Here is a 27,384-nt window from a genome sequence, read left to right on the forward strand (position 1 = left end):
GAAAAGTAATGCATTACAATATTGCGTTACTCCCTTAAAAAGTAACTAATTGAGTTACTTAGTTACTTTTTAAGAAAAGTAATGCATTACGTTACTTTTGCGTTACTTTTTCTCACCTGGGCTGGGCTTGTTTGTGTTTTTGTTTTGTTTTTTATAACAAAAAAAGTTATATTTTTGTGCAACGGTAAAGACCTCTTCATACCAAAATTGAAATAATAAGTCCCAGGCTGAGGTAAAAATGCAAATTCACGCATGAACAGTAGAAGGCGCAGCTCTACTGTGCTGCCATTTTGGATAATGGTAGAATAGGATGCAGGAGAAAAAAGTTTCACCAATAAAAAACAAAAATCTAGTAATTTTCATCGTCAAAGGTCAGCAGCAAGACATTGGTAAATTAAATATAAAGGTAGATTAAATGCATAAAAATAGTTGTTTTATTTAACATTTAATTATTGGAGGTCTACTCTGATTTTGCAATTGACTGATTTGAACAGAATCTTTATTGTGCAAGTGAGATAAATAAATGCTCACATTTAGTCTAGAACAACAATAACCATCATGTTTACACACAACGCCTCTGCACTTATTTTTCTCAACATGGGGGCAGGAGAGCTGTCAGTCAAATTAATGTGAAAAAGTGACTCAGATATTTTGTTGTAAATTTTAAAAAGTAATGCGTTACTTTACTAGTTACTTGGAAAAAGTACTATTATTACGTAACTCAAGTTACTTGTAATGCATTACCCCCAACACTGTATCAGCCAATTAAAAGAAGGCAAAAGTGGAACTTTGTACCCAAGTTATTCATTGCCAGTGTCTTTGATACATATCTATATTTTGGCTCTTGTTTCATCTCCATCATAATTAGTGATGGAGATTAGGGCTGGATATCGATCTCGATTCAATTTTCGATTCAATTTCGATTCAACTCAATGAATATAGATTTAATTCAAATAGCCTATATATTTATAAAAAAGAACAGTGAACATGAGTTTACAAGTGGGTAATTAAAAAGAAATTAATATTCATATTAAACTCTTTTTATTTTAGGTACACTTGGGTAGGCCTACATTAAAACAGAACCCATCTCTATATTTCAAATGCATACAATTATGTTAAATACAATACAATTTTGTTTTTATGGATATTTTGATACACTTATTCTAAAACATACAAAGGATATTGGATGATTTTCAGCAATTTTCAGTAAAGGACAAGCATTTCTTGCGATTTAGCCGACCGTCCGTTAGACTCTGTCCGTTTTTATGGAGGCTTTTTCCTCCGGGGCGTCTGTGCTTTGATTCGTGCCCCGGATGATGCCTTATATTTCGTCACTGTCTCTGTTATTTGCGTGCCTTCCTTAGATGTGATTGCCATTCGATTTTATCTTAACGACAAGCATATATGCGATACCGGGCAGGATCGACTGGAAACCCCCGGGGGAAAAAAATCGATTCTTGGCCTTGAGAATCGATTTTGAATCAACCACATTTTAAAAATCGATTAATCGAAAAATAGATTTTTTTTTTTTGCCCAGCCCTAATGGAGATTATACATTTTTTCTCTCTCGTTGTTATTTGCATTTGAGAATAGTCACTAAACATAAAAACAAAACACTTTAAAAAAAAATTTGAAACAGAAGAAGAGAGGCTCAAAGAGAGCATTGCATAAAACATACAGGCCCGGTTTCACAGACAGGGCTTAAACCAGGATTAGGGCTTAGTTCAATTAAAGCATTTAAGTACCTTTTATAAACTTACCCTAGTAAATAAACTTACTGGTGTGTATCTTGAGACAAAATAATGACGTTGGCATATTTTAAGATATGTCAGTACAAGCCTTGTCTGTGAAACCGGGGGAAAGTGTAATATTGTGGCATCTTAACCTTAATTTTAAACTATAACATATTAGATATAAAAGTACTTCACACAACTTGGCTATAGCTGAACGCACAACAATGTATAAACAGGTAAAACAGCAAAGACATCAAACTAGGCCATGTCTGTGTTGTAAACATTATTTCAGTGACGAAGCATATTTTAATATAGGCTATGGGTTAAATCCAGATTGCCCTTCAGCCAGAGTAGGTGATAAGTCAAGTTAAGACCATGTGATGATTTGCAGCAGTACTATATTTTTCTTCTCTGGCCTTCAAGGTGCAAATACATATACACATATAGACTACGCTGTAAAAGATAAAAACGGAAAATGTACTGGTAATTTTCTGCCAGTATATTATCCAGTAATTTTATGGAAATTTCCGTTAACTCTTAAAACACAAACTAATGTGTAATTCAAAATACAGGTAAAACACCTGTAAAAAAATATGGAATATTTCCAATATGGAAAATTCCTTCATATTTATACAGTACATTGTGCCCTATTTTTACGGACTTTTTTTACTGTGTGTAGAGTTGCATGATCATCAGGCACAAGTAAAACAAGTGTTTCTTTGCCTGTACCCTTCACAAATACTCAATTTATTTTGTTTCATTATTCTGTGCAGTACTAAGCACACCAAGTGGTATTGTTGTTGTTACCATTTGTCCTCGCTCAATTTTCTTGTTTCATAAAATTACTGCAGGTGTCGCTGTTCTCTCGGTCATATTTGCAGTCCCAGTCCTAAAGAGATAAACACCAGTTCAGTTGTTAGTGTCCCTGTACGCTCTGTATTCCCACAGCGTAGCTGGGTGGGGATGATTACAGTTGAGACATATTTTAACCCATAATGGCTTTTGTAGGACGTGGCTTTTTGCATGTGCATGGCTGTGACTGGGTCAGTGGATCTTACTGGGTTACTTTGTTGCAGTTTGGCGGTACTTTATGTGCTTGGAATTTGTGTGTGATAGTTGGTAGAATCAGATTGCGGCTAGTGTAATTTGAGCAGACAGTATGTTGTAAATATTTCAACAGGACCTGTATGAGGTCAAAACATTTTACTGATGCCATTTTCTCAAATAATTTAATTTGTGTTTTAATCAAAACACAGTTATACAGCATAGTTCAAAAAATAATAATAATTAAGCATTTATGAACATTGACTCAGTCATTATTCACCTTTTTCTCATGGTTTCTCAATAGAATTCATAAAAGTATATAATATCATATTTCTAGTAGGGGCTCATTGTAACGCAGTGTTACAACGCTCCCCACCTGCACAACTGTGATTTAAACCACGGCTCGTGTCTTCTGCTGGTTATATTAAAGAACTATCTCAACTGTTAAATAACATAAGATTAAAATAATATTAGATTTGTCTTATTATAAATAAACACAAAAAACTGAGATGAAAACTTAACTTAAGTTAGAAATTCACTTTTGCTATGGTTAAATAAATGTTCAGTAATATCTTCCAAAGATTTTTGAATTTTGGCACAATTTTTTCTCTATATATGACATGGCAACTAGTAAATACACTACGTTTCGTCATCCTGGCATGTGTGGAAAGTGTTAAACCATGTGTGTTACAACTAATCCCGCGTTAGGTTGTGTCCCGCTCTCCCCTAGTAGTTGCTGTTGTATTTGAGGATTTATTAATTAATTTTAGAACTTAGTAACACTTTAGAATACTGTTCCGTCATTAATGAACAACACAGGAACAAATAGTAACGCACTATTAAAGGGATAGTTCACCCAAAAAAGAAAATTAACCCATGATTTACTCACCCTGAAAAGCAGGGTTCCTCAAACTCGGCCCTGGAGGGCCACTGTCCTGCAGAGTTTAGTTCCAACCCTGATCAAACACACCTGAGCAAGCAAATCAATGTATTCAGGACCGCTAGAAAAATCACAGGTGGGTGAATTTGATCAGGGTTGGAGCTAAACTCTGCAGGACAGTGGCCCTCCAGGACTTAGTTTGAGGAACCCTGCCCTAAAGCCATCCTAGGTGTATATGACATTCTTCTTTCAGACGAACACAATCGGAGTTATATAAAAAAATGTCCTGGCTAATCCAAGCATTATAATGGCCGAAATTTGAAGCCCAAAAGTGCATCCATCCATTATAAAATGAATCCACACGGCTCCGGGGGGTTAATAAAGGCCTTTTGGAAGCTAGATATTTTACTGTATAATGTGTTCAATATGGATATTTTTCTTAAACCAACCCATCGATTCGCTTCAGAAGGCCTTTATTAACCCCCCAGAGCTATATGGATTACTTTTATAAAGGATGGATGCACTTTTTTGGGCTTCATATTATGGGCTGCCATTATAAAGCTTGGATTAACCAGTACATTTTTTTATATTACTCCAATTGTATTCGTCTGAAAGAAAAATGTCATATACACCTAGAATGGCTTGACAGTGAGTAAATCAGTAATTTTCATTTTCTGGTGAACCATCCCTTTAACATTCTAGTAACTACTATTAACTAACAAGAAACTGATTAACGAATTAGTCTAATAATAGTCGAATAGTCAAATGTGGTAGTTCACTACAAGCTTAACTTTTTTTTCCCCATACATTCCAGAGGACTACTAAGAACTACTGTATAAAGGATCATAATTATTGCAAGTAATGCATAATGTATAATTAATTTTGAAGTGAAGATCATAGCAACCCACTAGTATTGACTCAAGGAAGGAATTACTGTCCAAAACCTTCCAAAAAGCTTACAAAGACTTCATTCACTACTAGGGAGTTATGATGTTTTTCACTTTAAAATCCAAATAGTTCCTTCTGAAGGATTTGGTAATACTTGAGTCGTTATTACCTCACTTTAGAATGAATTATGCATTACTTGCATTTATGAACCTGTATATAGTAGTTCTTAGTAGTTAGTGGTTAGCTAATTCGTTAATCAGAGTTTCTTGTTTGTTGATAGTAGTCCTAGAGTCTTAATATTGCATTACTAATTTGTTAGTTGTTCATCAAGGACCGAACTGTATTCTGTTACCAAGAAATTTGCTGTTGCTATTGTTTTTGAAAAAATAACCTGATTTTATATCAAATTAGTCAATGGGTTAACATAGTCTCTTAAACAAGAAACCATCAGAGAACTAAACTGCAGTATACCTCATTACTAATCTCTTTCTTGAAGGAAATATATAGTTAATTTCTCTTTGTTGGCAAAATATCATATGAGAATATTATTGTTATGGAATGGAAGGAATTTAGAAAGCATGTGAGGTGTAACGTAGTCACGCTATCTCTTTAACATGCGGAGATAGAAAGGAAAGGAGTGGCGAGCTTCTCACGCGAGCTGGGTTTGAGGGGAAGGGGGAGGTGCTGGTGCTGGTGGGAGTTACATTTCTTCCTCCTTATGCTCTTGAGTTTATTCAGCTGGCTGTAAATTAGTCTTTGAGTTGTCTTACTTTACTTAGGAATGGTGTCAGATGCTAAATCCTAGTTATCCCCACCAAAGAACTGTTATGTATTTGGATGCATACAAAGTAGGGGTTCTGCTTTTAATTTTGTATTTAAGTGTTTAAAGACCTCAGTCTCTTAACTGTAATGAATAATGTTGCCGCCTGGTTACGGGATTTAAAACTCACAGATTTGTAAAACACTTATGACTGTAATTAATAATAGTGCTGTCTCTTCTTGTAATGTTATTTAATGGGATGTTGTGTAATTCTGTGCTGGTCCTCCAACGCACTTTTTTTTCCTTTCAGGAATTTTATTTTATTTTTTTTTGTGAAAGAGGATGGCATCCTAACTGCCTCATCCATCATTTGCATGAATAACATCTGCAAGTCTGCAACCGAAAACACAGACAATTATCATTCCCTCTTGTTCTTCCTTTCACTCTCTTGTTTCTCAGTCACACACGAGAGAGTCTAAACACAGCCCCTTTCCCTGGAGGAGGAGTTTTGTCCTCTCCTTTTCTTTCAGAGCTTGTGTCTGGTCTTAGGCAGACCTAGTTATGCTGAAGGAGGGCTGGCTGTGGGGGCTGGGTTCAGGGCTGCTGCTGCTCTGGCTGGGTGCCTGGCTGAGGCCTGCGCAGGGTGGCCGGGTGCTGGTCATGCCTGTTGAAGGCAGCCACTGGCTCAGCATGAAGGTGTTGGCGACGGAACTGGCCCAGAGAGGCCACGACATCCTAGTGCTGGTGCCTGAGACCAACATCTTGATCCAGAGTTCAGAGCTCTTTCGCACCGAAACCTTCCCGGTGAGCATGTCCAAGGAGGAGCTGTCCACCAGTTTGAAAGGATTTCAGCAGGGGGTGTTCGAGCGAAGTCCTGCGATGATGGACATCATTGTCCAATTGGAGCGCCTGCTGAACTTCACGGGGGCGCAGGTGAAGGGATGTGAGTCGTTGCTTTACAACGAACCTTTGATGCAGAGGCTGAAGGAGGAGAACTTTGAATTGTTGCTCACCGATCCCTTCCTGCCCTGTGGACCTATTATTGCTACCGCACTAGGTCTCCCTTCTGTCTACTTCCTGCGTGGCATGCCTTGCGGCCTTGACATGTTGGCTTTACAGTGTCCTTCTCCTCCATCCTACGTACCTCGGTTTCAGTCTGGCAGCACAGACAAAATGACTTTCGTAGACCGCATTCACAATTTCGTCATGAGTGGCGTGGAGCTGGTGCTGTGTCGAATAATGTACGCCAGTTTTGATGAACTTGCTGCAAGATACCTGGATGCGGATGTGACGTACCAGGAGATTATTGCCCGCGGAGCTATTTGGTTGCTTAGATACGATTTTACATTTGAGTACCCCAGACCTCTCATGCCAAATATGGTCCTCATCGGGGGCATCAACTGTCGGAAGAGTGCCATACTTTCTGCAGTAAGTCACCAAAGGAGCCTTTTTGAGCTGTCTTTTGGATTTGGTCAGGATATGTAAATATACTAACAAAATGCAGTTTTACAATGAGGTCTTTGCCTTTAATAAATTTGTTGTTAAAGGATTAGTTCACTTTAAAATGAAAATCAGCCCATGATTTACTCACCCTCAATCCATCCTAGGTGTATTTGACTTTATTATTTCTGATGAACACAATCAGAGTTATATTAACTACTTATGCTCTGGGACCATTTTTGGGATTTGTCCTACCCAAATTGAAAAGCTTCCTATACCCCCATACAGTGGTTTCTAAATACACAATTTTGGTGTAATTTTAAAGGAAACCCTTTGAAGTTTCATAAACCATTGCTAAAGGTGGTAAACACACACACAAAACACACAAAAATATATTTGGAATTCAATTTATTGGTTATAAATTCAGTTTTGAAAAAATCTTTTTTCCAGTATTTTCTGGAATCTAGTGGAAAGTTAAACACTTTCAAAAATGAATTTATAACCAAAAAAAAATCAAAAAGTGCCTCTTTTTTGGGGGGATTATTACAGCTCATATACTTACATGTTTATCACTTTTAGCAGTGTTTTATGTAACTTCAAAGGGTTTCCTGTAAAATGACACCAAAATGTTGTATTTATAGATCACTGTATCTGGGTATAGGAAGCTTTTCAATTTGACCAAGTAGGCCAAATCCAGGCGGAAATGGTCCCAGAGTAATTTAGTGTAAATAAGTTACTTTGTGTAAAACAAATGCCAAAGTGATGCATGTCTCCATAAAGTAGAGACTCTAAGCTTTCAAATGGTGCCACATATGAGGTCAGAGCTCCTCCACAGACATTTAAAAGTATATACTTGATGATGTCATTCCTGTACAGGGTCCGCAGAGTTTAAGTGGTTAATAAATATCCTGATGTTTCCAAGCTTTATAATGGCAGTGAACGGGGCTCACGAGATTGAAGCTCAAAAAAGTGCATCCATACATAGTCAAGTCAAGTCAACTTTATTTATATAGCGCTTTTTACAATGCAGATTGCTTCAAAACAGCTTCACAGTGTTAAACAGGAAAATAATGCAACAGAATTTTATTCGGCTGTACAGCCGCTCCGGAGAAAACGGTGATGTCATCAGCTCATTTCAATTATCATACAGTGACAATGTGGGCAGATCAGTAATTTAGTTTATATAGTTAATTTATTTTACTTATTAGATTCATTTGGATATTTAGTTGAAAATTTAGTGTCCCCAACTGAGCAAGCCAAAGGCGGCAGTGGCAAGGAACCAAAACTCCATCAGGTGCATAATGGAGAAAAAAAACCGTGGGAGAAACCAGGCTCAGTCAGTGTGCCAGTTCTCCTCTGGCCAACGAACAAACATCGTATGATTATTATTCTACATAATAAACATACTCCACACAGGCTAAGGGGGGTTAATAAAGGTCTTCTGAAGCTAATTGATGAGTTTTTGTTCGAAAAAATCCATATTTAAAACTTTATAAAGTAAAATATCTAGCTTCTGCCAGACCGTCTTTTGTATTAAACTTACGAAGTAAGTGTAACGCCTCTCGCAGTTGAACGCGCTTGCGCTACGTCCCACGTCATACATCGCATCAGTTACGCTTTTTCCCTAACTTGAATATAGAAGGTGGTCTGGCGGAAGCTAGATATTTTACTTTATAAAGTTTTAAATATGGATATTTTTCTTACAAAAACCAGCTTCAGAAAACTAGCTTCAGAATGCCTTATTTAAACCCCCCGGAACCGTGTGGAGTATGGATGGATGCACTATTTTGAGCTCCTAAGTCAAAGGCCCAGTCACTGACATTATAAAGCTTGGAAATGGCGGGATATTTATTCATATAACTCGATTGTGCTTATCAGAAAGAAGAAAGTCATATACACTAGGATGGCGTGAGGGTGAGTAAATCATGGGATAATTTTCATTTCAAAGTGAACTAATCCTTTAATTCTTTCTCCACCAGTGTTTTAAAAAGCTGTCAGCCAACGCTAGCATTTTTTATTTTTTGACAAAAGTTTCATGGCCCCCAGAATATTTTGTTGTTTGAATATCTGAACATGCAGCAAAAGAAAGAACAGAGCCTCTGCTTTTAAACAAAACAACAATCCTGTTTTATTCCAGCTTCATCCAATCTTTTTTTTTTAATCAACGCTCTAATGTGGGTATGTTTCATAAAAAAGCACACTTTTAAGCAAATAGCTCAAATCAAGTCAAATCAAAAAATCAAGTTTTTGTCAAACGGATTAAGAATACGTTTTGATTTATATGCTGTTTAATGTTGATGATCTCGTTAGTTTACATGGGCATCTGCTTACATATGATATCGCGTGTTTCTGCTTCTTCTTCGCATGTCTTTTGATCAGGAGATTCAGTACTCTTTCAGAAGATGTGTCATAGCGCCCCCTACCGTATACCAGAAAGACTCCGAAAATTCTAACAATAGCAGGGAAAGGGTTAATAGAAGTTCAGTGATTACTTCAGTGATTTAGCATTAAGCTTTGTATTTAAACTGGGTCATTTATGCAGTAGAAATGTGAAATTATTTTTGAATTTGGTGCCTTCTAGACTGAGAAAAGACAGAACATGTATTTTTGTCTCATGCGGATGAAAGACAACAACTCCCAGAATGCACTTGCTTCGCTGCCCTACGAGGCCACTCCGTACACCGTCGTTTTGATCTTCATAGTAATACAATCATTTCGTTCAGTTCGGGAATAAACACTACAATTAAAAACTGAACGTGTCTTTTCAATAAAGTGTGAGTGAGCCGAACGAAAGTCACGGCACAGACGTAGCAGTGTCAGATTTCATTCATAATGAAGAGCTGAGGAAACGTTAAGCGCCAGTGAGGCGCGTTTTCAGATCGCATATGGAAGCTAAACTATCACAGGAATTTATTGAAAAGTCGAAACACTCACTTTGGTCTGCATCGCACCGTTATGAATGTCCGTGCGGCCGTCTGTGTCTTACATTCTGTGTGTGAGATCTCTCCCCTATGGGCGGGTTGATAACATGCGGAACAGCTCCATCTAGTGACTGTAGTCTTTAGCCTCTGGCCAAAAAATCCTCAGATGATGCAAAATGACGATATTTGCGTCATCGGAGGATTTTTTCCAGAAATAAAATGCATAATTCTCTTGTCTCAGGGGGATATTAGGGGGGAAAGTACCATAATTTGTATATACTGCCGGGTTTCTATACAAAGCCTAATGCTAAATCACTGAAGCTACCCTTTAAACATGTTCAGCAGTGAGTAACTAATAGTCCTAGGCTACAATTACAAAAGAGGAAAGAACTTATGTCACCTCTATGGCTGGGGTCAGTGTCAGTTCAGGAATAGGGGTTTCATTTTCAAGTTTTGACATTGGCGCTTGCTCTTACATGCATTATGTTTTCCCAGATACAAACCATAGTAATATGACTCCCCTCTCCAGGGCATTGGTAACCTAAGGCAACATGATGTGCTCACTGTATTCTTTGGCACGCAATCTCCTTCGCTTTCCCTCAGAGTGATTTTCCTTTTCAGCCACCCTTCCTTCCATGGGGGCCGAAACAATAATGCTTCCAGGTTTTTTTTGTTCTTTGTTTTGTTTTTTGAGGCAGAAGGTCATTTTTCTGGCAAAATAATCAGTTCTGAAAGCTCTGAGAACTGTGATTTGTACAATACGTGCAAACCATAGATTCAGAAATAGCATATAAGAAAAGAATTGATTTTAAAAAACAACTTTCACGCCCCACCCCCACTTCTGTCACGTATGAAAACAATAACTATAAATTGTAAGTTGTGTCAGTTTGTTGGATGACTTAAAGTGGAATATGTACACATATAAAGATGACAGACAGATGAAAAAGGAACAAGGAAGTTTGGTGTTGATTAAGAGATAAAATGGGCCTTGCTTATGAAGCTGTGTGAGTACATAATGCAATCATGTCTGCTTTTTCTCAGATATATTTCTAGTTTATAATGTTGAGTTATACATGTCACATAGCTATTATTTCATTTTGGCTTATTCTCTGGTTTGTCGTCTGTATTTTGCAGGAGGTGGAGGAATTTGTCGAGGGTTCTGGAGAGCATGGTATTGTGGTGTTCAGTCTGGGTTCTCTGGTCTCTTCCATGCCAAAAGAAAAAGCTGTCATCTTCTTCAAGGCTTTCGGGATGATTCCACAGAGGGTAAGAAAGAATTTAAGTTGAAACCGCATACATTTCAGAAACTACACACTGCAGGAAAGTGTCTTATAGCAGATATTCTGGTACAAATTAAGTGTTCGAACAAGGTGTAAAATAATCCTTTAAACTACACACATTTACTAATGCCAGCCTTTTAGAGCTATGCCTCCATGTGCAAACAATGTGATGCGTGACCTGAGCCTATTCTCTTCAGCATCCCAGATGTTCAGTCATCTCTCAGTTAAGGATTGTAGGCTTTATGAGTCCGCTTACCCACTTGTTTTCCCAGCATGTTAAAGTGTAAAACTAAGTGGAGGCTGCACGCAGAGCTTTGGCTATAGCTGGGGAGGAAGTCCAGAAGAACATCTTGTTCTCATTAAAGTTAGCATGCGTGCAGAAAGGGGGTTTGGCACTCTACAGGACTGGAGTGGATAGTATTTATATTAGACCAAGCACAAATCTGCTGTCAGCAAGAGCTTACCACCGATTTTAAAGGCCTTTACCTGGTCATGAATCATGTAGTAACTTTTTCAGCAACTCTAAACGTGCATGAGTATTACCTAAGGCTGGTTAGCTAATTTGTGACCACAAAATATTTCACAAAAATAAATTAAGGTCTTACATTATAAAAGATTAAATTTATTTGTGAGAGTATTTGGATATTTTCTATTAGTCAAACTTCAAAAATATGATAATCTACACTTTACTCTGCTAGGTCAGCTCAATTGTTTGCCGATGCATTTGGCTTGATATAAATATATGAATGTTCTTATAAAGCATAAGTGTCCACATACTTGCATTGAAATTATTACAGACAAAAGGGCACTTCTAAGGTAGTGCTTAAAGATCTAGTCTGGTAACCTGGTTTAACAGTGAACTGGATTACGCTTATTTGTCTATTGTATAACTAGTTGTGTCCATAAGCTAATGCCTCATTAATTGTACTGCAAGTTGCTTTGTGTAAAATTTGACTGCTAAATGTCACCTTTTCTAGGTTCTTTGGCGGTATACGGGTGAGGTCCCTGATAATGTCCCTGAAAATGTCAAGCTGATGAAGTGGCTTCCACAGAATGATTTACTTGGTGAGTTTCTCAGAATTTTAGTAAGGTGCTTAGCTTACATATGTTGTCCATTCGGGTGTGGGTTATGTAGTGGCTTTCCTATAAGCCAGGGCAAGGTGGTAAGATGTTCTTCACTCATAGTTTGGAATAAACAATGTCCACTCCACACAGTTTTGTTGTCCATTTCATTAAATGTATAGTCCATCTTACAGAGTTTAAAAGCAGTGGTTCTATGTTAAAAAACATATGTTCCTGCCACCTGTCCCTGTGATATTAACAGGTGACCACACCTACACCACTGGCGCACACCCCCATCTAGTGGTTGAACAATCAGTACATTTGCCTCCTACAGGTTATTTCACCCAAAAATGAAAATTACCCCATGATTTACTCACCCTCAAGCCATCCTAGGTGTATATGACATTCTTCTTTCAGATGAACACAATCAAAGTTATATTAAAAAAAATCCTTACAAAAACACATCACTTCGCTTCAGATGGCATTTATTAACCCACTGGAGTCGTATGGATTACTTTTGTGATGGGTGGATGTGCTTTTTGGAGCTTCAAAAACGTTCTATTGCGTCCAACTTTCTATGGTTCTATTCATTCCCATTATAAAGCGGGGAAGAGCCAGAATATTTTTTTAATATAACTATAATTGTTTTTGGCTGAAAGAAGAGTCACACCTAGGATGGCTAGAGTAAATTATAGGATCATTTTCATTTTTGGGTGAACTAAACCTTTAAGGCACTTTTGCCATACCAACATTTAATTGGCTAATGTAATGCTTTGTATATGTATCTAATGTTAATATTCCTCTGCAACCAAAAATATGGCTCTGTTTTAATAATCAATAGGGAAGTACAGATCTAGAAACATATTTGCAGATCTATGGAATCAAAGCATTTAAGTATTTACATGTCTCTCAAAGGCTGTTTTTCCAGGGCTGGAACTATTTATTTGATCTCACTTTATTTTAGTGGTCCACATTCTGCTAACTATAACTAACTTTACAACTACATGCCAGCTAACTCTCATTAGTTTTAGTAGACTGTCTTCTTAATATCTGCTAACACTTTGTTTTGATGCTCCCCAACAGACATTCTACTGACTATAAGTAATTTTTCAACTACATGTCAACCTATTCTACTAAACCGAACCCTAACAGTCTACTAATTCTCTGAGAGTTAGTTGACATGTAGTTGCAAAGTTACTTATAGTTAGTAGAGTGTCTAAAGTGGACCATCAAAATAAAGTGTAACCATTTATTTAAAGTTAAGCAATCGTTTTTGTTTGAAATCGCTCATTCTGCAGCACTGAATCCGTTTGCGTTTCCAGAAGTGTGTGAAAACCAGTATGAGGGTGTACATTTATTATTGTGAAATCCAGGGATTCTCTTGGCTTATCCCTTGTGTAATTAGTTGAGGATCAGCCAACCACAGATTCCAGCTACAACAACATGGATCATTAAACCGAGAACACAGAAGCAGCTTTTGTTAAACAAACTGTGTAAAGTCTTTAATTTGTGTGGCATGTCAGGTATGATTGTAATGACTGGAGAGTAGAACCCATTCAGACTCATAATGTTAGATAATCCTATTAACTGTGGTTATATTGGCACTTATGCTGGACCAATGAGCAGCCTGTCAGCCATATAAATACTGGGGAATTTTAAAAGAATAGTGTGCTCTAGATCTCATGAAATGCAATACCTGCAAGGATCTATAAATGACGTATGAGGATCTCAAAACATTATACTACTGAACAATTGAAATTGAAACGTTATAAAGTGGGATCCAAAAGTCTGGGATGCTAGGGATCTCTAATTTGCATTTTGCATTTAATTTAAAGGGACAGTTCACCTAAAAATGAAAATTACCCCATGATTTACTCACCCTCAAGCCACCCTAGGTGTATATGAAATTCTTTTCTTCAGACGAATACAACCGGAGGTATATTAACAACTGTCCTGGCTCTTTCAAGCTTTATAATGGCAGCCCAAAAACGTGCATCCATCCATTATAATAGTAATCCACACGGCTCCAGGGGGTTAATAAAGGCCTTCTGAAGTGAATCGATGGGTTTTTGTAGGAAAAGTATCCATGTTTAACACGTTATAAAGTAAAATATCTAGCGAAAAAAACAACTGGCGATGACGTCGGACGTAGTGTAAGCATTTTGAACTGCAAGAGGCGCTACACTTTCTTCTGCACTTTCAATTTTTTTTAGCATATTTTTTATTTATTTGTCCAATAAAAATCTATAAATCCAACACAATGCAGATCATACATACACACAAATGAAGGAGTGAGCCTATACTATGGAGGACCAAATTACTCAAAATGAAATAATTCAATAAATAATGAATTCAATAAAACAACAATTAAATGTACCAGTTTATTCTGAAATAATTAAATAATTAATTAAAAAAATAATTAATTAATTTAATAATTAACTAATTAATTTAATTAATTATTAAATACATAAATAAATGTATATTTATTTAGCGAAATTACAGGAAAATATAAAATGTATTATTTTATATATTTCTCAATTACCTCTTCCACACACACACTATTGTTATGCTTAAATCTATTTTTTCATTATTAAATGTGCTTTTTCAAAAAGCCGTTTTTCATAATAATATGCTGCATTTATGAATGACGCCTATTTGACAAATCATGCATTTCCAAAGCACGATTTTCCCAAAGATTTTTTCATAATAATAGAGGACATTTCACAAATGCCAATCAACAGGCAGTGGGCGGTGCTTGGCGCTGATTGGCTTGAAGTTGAAGATTCGACAGACATGACAAATTGATTTTTGTGTGGTGTGGTGACAACATGGACAACATTTCACACACAAACCCATCGATTCACTTCAGAAGACCTTTATTACCCCCGGAGCCGTGTGGAGCACTTTTATAATGGATGGATGCACTTTTTTGCGCTTCAAATTTTGGGCTGCCATTATAAAGCTAGGAAGAGCCAGGACAGTTGTTAATATACCTCCGATTGTATTAGTCTGAAAGAAGAATGTCATGTACACCTAGGATGGCTTGATAATTCTCATTTTTCTGTGAACTATCCTTTTAATACTCTTATTATATATATGTATATATATATATATATATTTTTTTTTTTTTTAAGAGTGAAAATTTGAATTAAAACAAAAGTGAATATAGGAAACACTATGAAACTTAGAGTTTTCTTTATATGGCAACTTGTTTACAGCTTGTTTATGTGATAAGAATATTTGTTTTATTTTAACTTTTCCTTATTTTACATTTTTCAGTCCTAAAAGTTTATTATAAGGATTATTATAAGGGTATAAGGTTAAAAAAAAAACTCAGTCAGACTTTTGGACCACACGTTAAAGGTATAGTTCACCTAAAAATTTAAATGCTGTCATGACAAAAGAGAAGAATGTCGGTAACCAAACAGTTGATGGGCCCCCTTGAGTTTGTTACCGACTTTCTTCAAAATATCTTATTTTTGCGTTCAGCAGAAGAAATTCATACAGGTTTGGAACAACTTGAGGGTGAGTAAATGACAGAATTTTCATTTTTGGGTGAACTATCCCTTTAACAATGCCTTTATCATCATCATCATCATCATCATCATCATCATCATCATGTGTTGTATGTGCCAGCCACTTAGTCTTGTCAATAGCAATAAGTGCTTTAATCAACTTGAATTCTTGTCATTTGTCAAAGGTCACCCCAAAGCAAGAGCCTTTATCACTCATGGTGGGACGCATGGAATCTATGAGGGCATCTGTCATGGTGTTCCCATGGTGATGCTCCCCCTCTTTGGAGACCAGGGTGACAACGTGCACCGCGTGGCAACTCGAGGGGTGGGCGTGATCCTCAGCATCCATGACATCACTGTTCAAACACTGGTCGATGCTCTCAACACAGTAATTAATGATAGCAGGTGAGAGTTTGACTCTTTTAACAATTTTTTTTTTCTTTCATATTTATATTTACTCAATGCATCTCTTGCTGTCTCCTGTAGCTATAAGCAAAGAATGGAGAAGCTGTCAGCCATACACAATGACCGTCCCATGCAGCCCCTGGATCTGGCAGTCTACTGGACAGAGTTTGTTATGAGACACAAAGGTGCAGACCATCTGAGACCTGCTGCCCATGACCTCAACTGGCTTCAGTACCACAGTCTGGATGTGATCGGCTTCCTGCTCTTTATTGTACTGATTGTAACTCTAGCAACATTTAAATGCTGTGCACTGTGTTGGAGACGCTGCTGTAGAAAAACACAGAAGAGGAAGGAAGACTGATCGTATTGAGATTAAAAAGTGATATTGCTTACATTAATACACCTACCGTCACAATGCTAAAATCACGAGAAGCCTGACTTCCATCAGCTGAAAACTGAGCCAAAGTTTTTTAAAGCTGCAGTTTTGTAAACAGGAACCACGCAGAAGCGGTTTCATCTGTAAAGATTTCGTTTCTTAGTTTCACATGCTTTCATTTGGATTTCTCCGGCCTCTACTTACCTGTAATTGTAGTCACAACGCACTTTTTTCTGGATAATCTCTTAATGTACATTAATCAGGAATGATAGATGCTGTGTTGAATATGACACAAATTATAGGCTGTGAATCAAAAAGTATAAGCTTGTCCAACTTTAACAAATGTTTCCTGGGTTTTTTCCAATTGAAAATCATTCTTTAACATTTTTCGTATGAATTGCATTGCTTAAACTTTTTTCAGTTATCTTTTTTTCCCTAGATTTGTCTTTTGTTAATTTTGCTCCTAGTGCTCAATTAAACGACCACAACCAATTAATTTTGTATGAAAGGAATTTTTCTGCTGTGCACTCCCATGATGTGAAAAATCACTCTCTGAACTGGAAAAATTAAATCCTAAAATATGAACATATCAATGCTTTTCAGCCTCTTTTCTCAAGTGATGAATAACATTAGTTGAAAACTGGTTGCATCGCAAGGGTTGTTACATTTAGTGGCTGATGCACAAATTTTAATTTCACAAGATTTCTTTCATAAGTTTCATTTCTGCTGAAAAGCTAAGGTGGTGCAAGATGAAAACTTAAGATCTTTTTAAACGGTTGAACAGTCTCGTTTGAAAACATTAGTCAGTGTTCTAAAAACGACATGTTAAAAGCAAAGTAAAAATCATAAAATACTTTTTATTTTTATTTACTGAGCACATTCAGGGCTTTTCAGAGATACCATTTGTTTTGAGGTTTCACCAGGACAACAACAACAACTTAGTCTTTAAAAAAAATTAATGAATGATCAAATTTAGCACCCTTATGGAAATATATTTTGTAATTATTTAAATCTGACTTTTTCAAATTGTTTGCTATTGTAAGGTGGAAAATAATCAAAGATATTTGAAATAGAACAAAATCATCTGCTTTGCTGTTAGCAGCCATCGTCGTGATCAAGACATTGAAATTGACTCAACCCCTTCCCCCTTAACGCCATCAGAGGGGCCAGTTTGAGTTAGAAGAACAAAAGAATGACTGGATGGCAAAAAGGTTTTTACACCTTTGATTCAATGGGGGAAGTTTTGTCTGATTGGTTACTTTCCAACGTCTTACGGTTTGGTCTGATTGGTCAGTTTTAAAAGAGTCACAGTTGAGTTTTGTGACATCAGGGAAAAGGATAAAAGAGGATTTCAACTGTAGCTCGCGCTCTTTGGATTCTCTGGCTTTCTCTAGAGAGAGCTGTTCTTTATCTATCTCTCTCTCTCTCTCTCGTAACATTCTAGGCAGAGGCCTACTGAGCATAATTAAGGGTTTATGTTTACATCTATTTGAAACTATTTTAAGTGTAACCATAACTAGAATTTGTTTCCTTTTAAAAGAGATTTCTGTCTATGATGTAATTGACATTTTACATTTACTTGATTGTTAATAAATTGTTACATTTTGGTCCTTTCTGAATTAATCTGTAATTATTAACTATCTCCAATGTGGAACGGTATAATTGCAACAAAGGGTTAAAATGGAACGATTAAATGTATGATTAACTATCAAATATAGATGACCAAACAACTGGTTGGGATTCTCTTCTAAATGCGACAACTATGATAAATGGAGTCAGATAAAGAATATTATAATCAAATCCATTCTTCCAGCTGAAACACTGAACGCGTGCGGCCTTCACCGCGGTTCGCTACCGATCCTTGGAGCGAATTCATGCGGTCTTACACTATAAATCTCAGGAAAATGTTATGGGGTTTCTAATCAAAATATGACTTACAAAACAGGGCATTATTTCATGTTTATCCCATGTATGGCCATTTTACCCACGTATTGCATAAACTAAAATTGTATATCAATTAATTCTGTTATATCTTTTATAGCATATGTGAGAATCAAATTTAAATAGTTTGGTTAAAAAAAATTCTGAAAATTGATTGAATGAAACAAAGAAAAAAAGTCTCTGGTGTCCACTCATACTTTTTCAAACATTTTCCCCCATTTATTTCTTATGCTCTAAACAATGTAATGACATTAAAAAATACTAAAGAATTGTTTTCCTGGGTCTTAGGAGGTCAAGCAACCCCTGGTGGAAAATAATAAGCACCTTTTTTTCCCCATCCTCTCACCTAAATATTCAACAGCTGGAGAGATCATCACATTTGGAGCCAACACTGATTAGGCTATAATAACTGAAATGTGTCAATTCAATTTGACACTAAACAAGAATCGCTAAGAAACGAAATAGATTGGCCTTCATGTTCCTCAAAGCAGTTTGACATTATCTGTCCACCAAATGTTATTTTTGTTGGTAACTCATCTCGCGCAAACACTAAAATGGGCGGAGGTGTTTAACGTCAGCGTGGTGGGGAATTTAAATCGATTAGCTAGTTTAAAATTTAGTCACTCCCTGAAAAGATTAGTTGACTGATTCTCTTTGCAGTTTATTTTATTATGCCAGTAGGTAGCGACAAGTAACTCGTTAAGCTCGCACAATGAAATGACTGAAGAAAAGAAAAGACAAGAATTCAAACCTCTTCGAAGTAGGCCTATGTAATCAAATGGTCTTTTATTTGTAGCATCTCAAGCAGAATACAGGCTTTTCATGCAGTCTCACATGGAAGTAATCGTTTTAAATCATAATACTCACCGTGGCCTATTCCACACAGTTTTTCCTGCCAAGAGTAACGCACTTTACAGACAACGCTGGCCACTTTTTTTCACATTATATTCATTCATAATTTGCAAACACAAATCATCCCGTTCCTCCACTGAAATTCTACATGACCAATTAGGCTACTTATAATCACTGAGGGGAAAAGGGCTATGAATTAGGCTACATGAATATTACAAGTGATTAAATGACAAATATATATTAATTAGGCTATGCGTTTAAATAATTTGTGGTTGTATTATAAAAGGTTACAGATACACTATCAACTTTGGATAAAAATGAAGGAAATTCTTAATGGATAAAATATAACAGTAGTTACTTTGAATTATGCCTAGAGACTACCCTGGGTTCTTACCAGATACAGAAAATCAACTTGTCAGCTAGTATTTGAGTTACCCATCATGCTACTGTTACGCTCATTAAGGTCACAAAATGCCAGCCTACTGATACCTAGAATAAGGATCTGAATAAATATAGAATCTGCATGTGTATTATACACGTATACACACACACTTGTGAAAAAGGAGGACATTAAGGATCTGAATAAATATAGAATCTGCATGTGTATTATACACGTAAACACACACTTGTGAAAAAGGAGGACATTAAGACAATGTAAAAATACGCTCTTCTAAAGAGATGTTCTTCTCACATCATACATAATAAAGATGTATTCAATGAACATATGACGATTATTTTATTACTACAACATATGTTGGGACTATTAATCACATGTATATTCATTGTCATGCCAGATCTAGTTCCTAGAGCTAAAAGTTCTAGCTTTTCTCCCTCTACCTAAACATTGCTTTCCTAGGAGCATCTAGGCGTGATTTTCTTTAAAGCTGCTCTTAGTATTTTGAGAAGTGCTATGGAAATAAACTTCATTTATTTACTTCGCTTGACTAATGACTGAAGGTATTCTTCTTATGTTGATTAATGAGACTAGCACTTGGATTGCAACAGAACACTATATTAGCTGCCACAGGGGAGGGGATAAATAATCACAAATAAATAAAAATATTAATATATAAATATATAAAAATAAACAATAATGAGAACAGCCGATTATGGCAGTATGCAGCTATGCGTATTATTTGGTGCACTAACAATTCTATTCTAAAACAAGTAGAGTGTGTGCGAGAAAGGGACAGAAAGAAAACAGGGAAAAAACTATTTGTGTTGTGTTGCACGTGTTACAAGTAAAGATTTTTCCGTAGTGTATGAGAGAGTTGTAGTTGATACTTTTCAGGATTCTGTTGATTGTGACTAAACACGTTTCTGTTAACCTCCGTCATGATGTCCAATAAAGGCATCTTTCTGCAAATTTAAGGGGGAAAAAACAGAATAATTATATTTTAATTACATAATTGTTTCTTCGGAGTGAAACTCCCAACTACAAAAGCAAAATTGAAAACGATGTAGCATGCAGTGTTTTTTTTTTTTTTTTTACAGTTACTGCAGTGTTAAAATGTCAGGTCACAAGCAATGACAGACTGACTCATAGAGAACATTGGCTCTTTAAGACAGCTGGTAAAAAGCTCATAAAGTACCTCTCATGCCCCCTCAACAAGGCAGTGTTTAATGCATGCAGGTAAACCGACTGATGGCCAGATCCTTCCAGCAGTTTTGCTTCTGCGGTGCACATGCTCCAAAGGACATCCGCTGACACTGGGACGGTCCTCTGTTCAGAATACTGGCATTTTGGTCCATCTGTCTCAATGTATTCATCGTCTATTGAGGGTGTTAGAGGATCTTCTGTGGTCCTGTAGATCTGGGTGAAGAAGAGTTTGGGTTTACCACCCAGAGAGGGACACTGGTTCGGGCTGAAAAGCTGCCTCAGATCCTCCAGCCTCATGCCAAGGCTGTTAGAGTCTGTAGCCAACAGATGTGTGTCTGTTCCTCTGCTAATGAGGCAGCAGACAAAGTGGTTGACCCTCTGAAGGCTCCGGTTCCGGGTCAGGTCCTCCAAGACCTTCTGGGTTTCTTTCAGACCCAGGAGAGAGTGGAAAATGACCCTGAAACCCAGACGCTCAAAAGTCTGATTCAACATCTCTGAAAGGACACAAACAATGTAGTCACAAACGGTCAAAGTTCCTATTAGTAATTAAAGGGGAAACAAAAGCCCAGGGAAAAATGGCAATTTCTTTAGAAGGTCGTGGTTGGGATTTTTTTTTTTTAAATCAGCCTTCCCCTGTAGGCAAACATGACATTTTGTGTTTTAACAAGTTTACGTAGCAAACCAATGGGCCAAAAACAGATGAGGTTTTCAGAAGCAGTAGATTACACTATAATGATCATGACTATAACATAAAATGGCAAAGGGTCAAAAACCTGTATCACACACTTTATGACACACACACACACTTACGTCCATCAAAGCCAACACAGTCAATAATCACACACAGGCCTCTGTGCTCAGGATTTATTTGATACTCCTCCACATAAGCCTAGCAGACATACAGACAGTGGGAGGAATAGGTTATAACCTACTCAAATAAACATCAAACAAAAAAACATACAAAAATGGCTAGGCTTTGCAAAAATTACTATTTATTAAAAAGTGAGAAGCAATTTCTTACCGGTTGTTGTTGCGTCCCTGTTTCAGGCACCGAAAGCTTCAAACTTTTTAACTCTAGAAAAAGACCATAAGTCTGTTATGGTATGTTATCCATAGGATCTAAGTTAAAACAAAAAATGAATAAAAACTCACCTTGAGAAAAGCATTGTGGTCGTCTCACTGGTTTAACTGAAGACTGACACTTCCCAGGTGTGAACTGAAATGAAGAAATATAGAGAAACCATAAGTAAAATGTGTATAATTATTTAACATACTGCATCTATCTATTTGGAAGTTATGAGAAAGAAAAAAAATCTGAACATGGCCTTACCGTAAAGGAATTCTGAACTTTAGTGACTGCACATGGTACGTTCTGACCTGAATAAATTATAAAATAATTTTTTTACATTTAATTATGTATTAAATTTTTTTTTTTTTTACTTTAAATGTATTTCGGGTTGGGTGCCGCTCAAGCTTGGTAACCCGAGTTTTGCAAAAACCCCCCCCAAAAAAACAAAACCATGACTAAATGTCAGCAATGTTTTTATGTACTTACAACATAGCCGAATTAAAGGGACAGTACACCCAAAAATGAAAATTCTGACATTAATTTCTCACCCTCATGTCATTTCAAACCCATAAGACTTTCGTTCATCTTTGGAACACAAAAAGTTCACACAAAAATATATTTTTGATGAAATCTGAGAGATTTCTGTCCCTGCATAGGAGCTATGCAACTGATGCTTTGGCACTCCAAAAAGTTAATAAAAAGATTGTAAAACTAATCCATGTGAATTGAGCAGTTTAGTCCAAATGTTCTGAAAAGACTCGATCACTTTATATGATGAACAGATTGAATTTAGGCATTTATTCACATTTAAACAATGATCAGCGAACATGAAAAGAAGCTCAACCGTGCTTGCTTGATGTGCGAGAACAAACTCCTTGCGGAAGCTAAAACGTGCTGCATAACACATGAGAATGAACCTCATTGGTTCTTGCGGAAGCTCAAACATTCTGCATAACATGAGAATGAACCTCATTGGGTCTAGCGGAAGCTCAAACATTCTGCATAACATGAGAATGAACCTCATTGGGTCTAGCGGAAGCTCAAACATTCTGCATAACATGAGAATGAACCTCATTGGTTCTAGCAGAAGCTCAAACGTTCTACGTAACATGAGAATGAACCTCATTGGTTCTAGCAGAAGCTCAAACGTTCTGCGTAACATGAGAATGAACCTCATTGGCTCTTGCGGAAGCTCAAACATTCTTCGTAACATGAGAATGAGCCTCATTGGTTCTAGCGGAAGCTCAAACGTGCTGCATAACACATGAGTATGAACCTCATTGGCTCTTGCGGAAGCTCAAACATTCTTCGTAACATGAGAATTAACCTCATTGGTTCTAGCGGAAGCTCAAACGTGCTGCATAACACATGAGAATGAACCTCATTGGCTCTTGCGGAAGCTCAAACGTGCTGCATAACACATGCTTGCGCTTCCGGTTACCACAACTGATGTGCGAGTTGATGAATGTTTTGTTTATATATGAATAAAAGCCCAAATTTAATCTGTTCATCATATAAAGCATTTATGTTTCTTTAGAAAATTTAATAAATTTAATAAACTGCTCAATTCATATGTATTTCAACCTCTTTACAAACTTTTGAAGCGTCAAAGTGTCAGATTTCATCAAAAAGATCTTCATTTGTGTTCCGAAGATGAACGAGAGTCTTACGGGTTTGGAACGACATGAAGGTAAGAAATTAATGTCAGAATTTTCATTTTTGGGTGAACTAACCCTTAAGTTTTGCATAATCAAATCAAAAGCTGTAACCGATGTTGCATAAACCTTGCAGTGCATTTTTCTCTGCTGACAAGCAGTTGGCCAAACAGAAATGACTGACCTCGATTCTGGTAGGCCTGAACCCTCTTGACAAGGTCCATTCTTCGAATGTTCCTCAAACACTGTTCGAGCAGGTCTAGCTTATCACAAGATACTTCATCTAACTTCTCCAACTCCACCACCACATCTAGAAAGCTCTATTAGAAACCAAATGCAATGAAACAAACATGAGATAAACTTGCACATAACAAAATCACAGGAAAGTGGTTGATTTTAAACTTTATCATGGACTATGCATTTATGTTCAGTGTACTATACTTTTAGCACAAACATTCTGAAGGTTAAACATGTCATTTCTCCAGTCTTACAGTAGCTCTAGCCATTCTTTCTTTGGGCAGGATACTGTTCAGAAGAAAGATAAGTGACTGTAACTCATCCTTCTCCAGGTTCTCATTCACATCTGCCATTAGAACCCTGTGTAAACGAGATCATCTTTCAGGTGAGTGAAAATAACACTCTTGGGTATTTCTGCATAGGGTTTTCCACAAGAGGGAGTGCTCTAATAACCCCAAAAACAAATGTCAGGCTCTGAAGTAAGACTTATTATTATACTTATTATTTTTACCACATGGGTTGTTTTTCTCAGACATGTAAGAATTAATGTGATAAATTACCTGTAATCTGAGAGGGCCCTTCCCTCCTGCAGAATTCTTTCCACCTGTTGTTTGTTGGTGCCAAAATGTTTCTTTAGGATATCAAAGCGCTTCATTCGGAACATCAGCTCCATCAGCAGGGCATCACCAGCCTGACACTGATCCGCTTGATTCTGTCTCTGTTTGGCAAAGGCCAGCAAAGCTCCTCTCAAATCTTCCACACAGCTGTTGGTGAACAGATCCGTACAAAGGTACCGAAGGATCCTACACTCCTCGTTGTTAAGAGATGCGGTCACTTTGTTAACCATGATAGAAAATCCATCTGCCATTTCACTGTAGCCTATAAGCCTGTGTAGATGCTGTAGGTTATAGGGTCATTTTAAAAGCTGGGAGTAGGCAATTTTAGGCATTTTAAGCATCTATTTGTCGAGTCCAGGAAAAAAGGGAGAAGATATTAGGGGTTTTTCTTTTTTTGTTGTTGAAGAAATTATTGAATAAAAATTTGCATTTATCCTGACAGAGAGAGGGGGAAAAAATCCACTGCAGCCTCATTCATCACATTCTTGTAGAAATCAACAGCCACTTTTTGGATTTAAACTTGTAAGTGACAAGCACTTACAGTTTTGAAGGCCAAAAGCTTTGGTGGGGATGCCTGAAGAGAGGCTCATCTCCAGGAGACACTAAAAGAAAAAGTAAGAGTAGAACGTTAGAATAAAGAGAGGTGATTTTTTTTTAGCTAAAAATGAAACCATGCCTTTGATAGAAAGTACCTGGATATCCCTAACAAATATATTGCCTTTACAAATCCACATAAACATTGGTATAATATATACCAAATAATTATGTGTTTGGATTGACCACTTCGGATTCCCCCCCGCATTTCTGTAGAGATCTTAGAGTTTGTGCACAAATATCAATTTCAAAAGCGAAACGTTCCTTGTAAGGGGATTCCCGTGAAACGAGCTGCTTGGTTCTCACAGCTATGAAACTCACTCACCCACGCAAAAATATCTGTCGAGTTTAAAATAGTTATCAAGGCGTTTTTCTTTTGAAAATCGATTGTTGGAAACTTCTTGTTTCACAGTATCAGTTATGCTGCCTTCACGTGCTATCGGAAATTTGGTCATTCTGACTTCTGAAGTGATTACGAGCTCATTGCATTCATTGCACTCATTGCATTCAAGTTTCAAAATGTGAGGGCGTTCATGTGCAATTTTTACCTAGGAAACTCGTATTTACGATAATCCCGAGAGCACGTGAAGGCAGCATTAAAAAAGATCTAACGTCGTCACTAAAACGGTTCAACCGATTCGTTGGAAAGATCCGAATCAAAAGAACGGGTTAATTTATGAATGAACAATGACGTCTTGAGATAAAAGGAACACCTACGTGGCCCTTAGCTTTATAGGGGAGGAGGTAATATTTAAATGCCCACATCTATAACCACCTTTAAAATAAGATGCAGCTAATATTCGAAAAACACAAACTAGCTACGCCACGACTATGTAGCGATAAACCAGCGTTATTTTGTTCACTGCGTCAAACAAACAAATAGACGGTTCTTAAAACTAGCGATTCAATTCGCATTTGACCGAGACGTGTGCAACTACGTATTCGATGGATAAATAAAGTTAAACGTATAAAGCATTATTTAATTACAACGAACGTAAGATATATTACCGGTGTCGTTGTGTGGCTTCATCTTGTCCTCTCCGTCTAAAGCGAAAGTAAGTTAGCCTTAGCCTGACTGAAGCGTTCAGATGACACTCCCTCAACGGGAATCTCTAGAGTTTCGTTATGTCATTCATTCATTAATTTACTCTTTACTCTCTCATTCTGTATTCTTTCTTCTCATTACTCTTCATTAGTGCTGATTGTGTATCAGACTGGTTGAATTGGTTCTGGGAGGGTTATTATAAGGGAAGGGATGCTTGTTGACAGGCAACAGTGATATTTAAAAAAAATAAAAATGGTTTGGTAAATGGGTGGTTGACAAATAAGCAGTAAAAATGCTTTTTTTTGTTGTTGTTGTTGTTGTTGTTGTTGTAAAACACCACTTTTGAAGAAAAAAATCCATGTTGTTATGTAGTGTCTGATGTTTGATAAAATATAAGGGGTCACTAACTTGGTCAATTCTTTTACTGTTGAACATTTTTACTGAAATGTGTCCTATGGTGTGACAGAAAGAATGAAGAATATAGTGGTGTTGCAGCAAAGGACAACAGAAATGAACACTTTTATAGTGGTTCCAAAAAAGTTCAATATTTGAACAATTCTAGACAAAATCTTACCATGTGCACATGTAACATGACCTTAAATGGGGTCCTTCAACTAATTCAACTTGTCAGTGGAATTGCCTGATTTAAAATGATTTTATGCCTGAGGTATTTATTAACATTTGTATGCTTTTCTTTTTAATTTATAAAAGTTATTTATTTGAATATGTATTTGAATTTATTGAACCATGCCTGAGACAGTCACACCATGGGACAATTTTGAGATTTGTCTAAAAATAAATAAATAGACAAAGATATATTTTTTTATATCAACAGGTCCATTAAAGAAATGTTTAACAATTTACTGCATTTTAAATGATTACATTACTAATTAAATTAATTTTTATCTTGCGTGACAGCGATAATGTCATGTCATGTCAACAACCCAATTATATAGCACACCTTTAACAGGGTGAGAGCTGCAAAAACTTTGTCTGAAAGAAAACTATTGAAACAAAGGAGAGAAAATTATTTATTATAAATTGTTGAAAATGAAATAACTGTTACACACCCAGTGCATATGTGTGAAGACAGAACTTTTTTAAGTTCATGCTATAGTAAACAAAGTTTGTGCTTTGAAACCATGTTTACAGAAAAACAGAGACCTATAGACAATATTGAATGTCATTCAAGTGTTCTTTGTAGAACAGTTTAAGGCTGGCCTAACTGTAAAAAAAAAACAGGTCAAGGTCTTGTATTATGAGCGGGGTGATGAGAGTCTATTGTAGCCTATGGGATAGCAGTTGTAAAAGTTCCCAAAGATAAACAAAAAGTGCAAAGAATCTCTTGTGCAACAGATTGAATCTATTGATGATTACATTTACTCCTGTAAAAGGTGGTTTGCATCAAACCTGCTTATTTGCAGATTTAATACAGTATAATTGAAAAGCTTCTAATACTTGCATATATCA

General features: G+C 36.7%; 2 protein-coding genes across 6 annotated transcripts in view; one reads left to right on the forward strand and one right to left on the reverse strand.

The window, feature by feature from the left end:
* Nucleotides 1–17,921, forward strand: part of LOC307143307 (UDP-glucuronosyltransferase-like) — a 41,980-nt gene extending 24,059 nt beyond the window's left edge. For 4 of the 5 annotated variants that reach the window (XM_079844781.1, XM_079844783.1, XM_079844782.1 and 1 more), the window contains 4 exons: nucleotides 10,801–10,932; nucleotides 11,924–12,011; nucleotides 15,709–15,928; nucleotides 16,010–17,921. In XM_079844781.1, the coding sequence (XP_079700907.1) occupies nucleotides 10,801–10,932; nucleotides 11,924–12,011; nucleotides 15,709–15,928; nucleotides 16,010–16,289 (720 nt within the window). In that variant the 3' untranslated portion in view covers nucleotides 16,290–17,921. Of the gene's footprint in view, nucleotides 1–5,276; nucleotides 5,394–5,615; nucleotides 6,734–10,800; nucleotides 10,933–11,923; nucleotides 12,012–15,708; nucleotides 15,929–16,009 lie in introns of those variants that run through there. The other variant, XM_079844780.1, reaches the window with a different exon arrangement.
* Nucleotides 17,922–19,009: 1,088 nt separating this feature from the next.
* On the reverse strand, nucleotides 19,010–25,902 carry cflara (CASP8 and FADD-like apoptosis regulator a). Its single transcript, XM_079844100.1, has 11 exons — nucleotides 25,878–25,902; nucleotides 24,817–24,877; nucleotides 24,219–24,616; nucleotides 23,913–24,018; nucleotides 23,606–23,741; nucleotides 22,028–22,074; nucleotides 21,850–21,913; nucleotides 21,719–21,771; nucleotides 21,508–21,586; nucleotides 20,690–21,191; nucleotides 19,010–20,456 (listed from the first exon to the last, which is right to left on the reverse strand). Exons 3-11 carry the CDS (start codon nucleotides 24,524–24,526, stop codon nucleotides 20,333–20,335), a joined length of 1,419 nt encoding a protein of 472 aa, XP_079700226.1. The 5' UTR covers nucleotides 24,527–24,616; nucleotides 24,817–24,877; nucleotides 25,878–25,902; the 3' UTR covers nucleotides 19,010–20,332.
* Between the last annotated feature and the right edge of the window lie 1,482 nt (nucleotides 25,903–27,384).

Source organism: Gobio gobio, assembly GCF_949357685.1.
Source record: "Gobio gobio genome assembly, chromosome: 19".
In the NCBI taxonomy this organism is placed as follows: Eukaryota; Metazoa; Chordata; class Actinopteri; order Cypriniformes; family Gobionidae; genus Gobio; species Gobio gobio.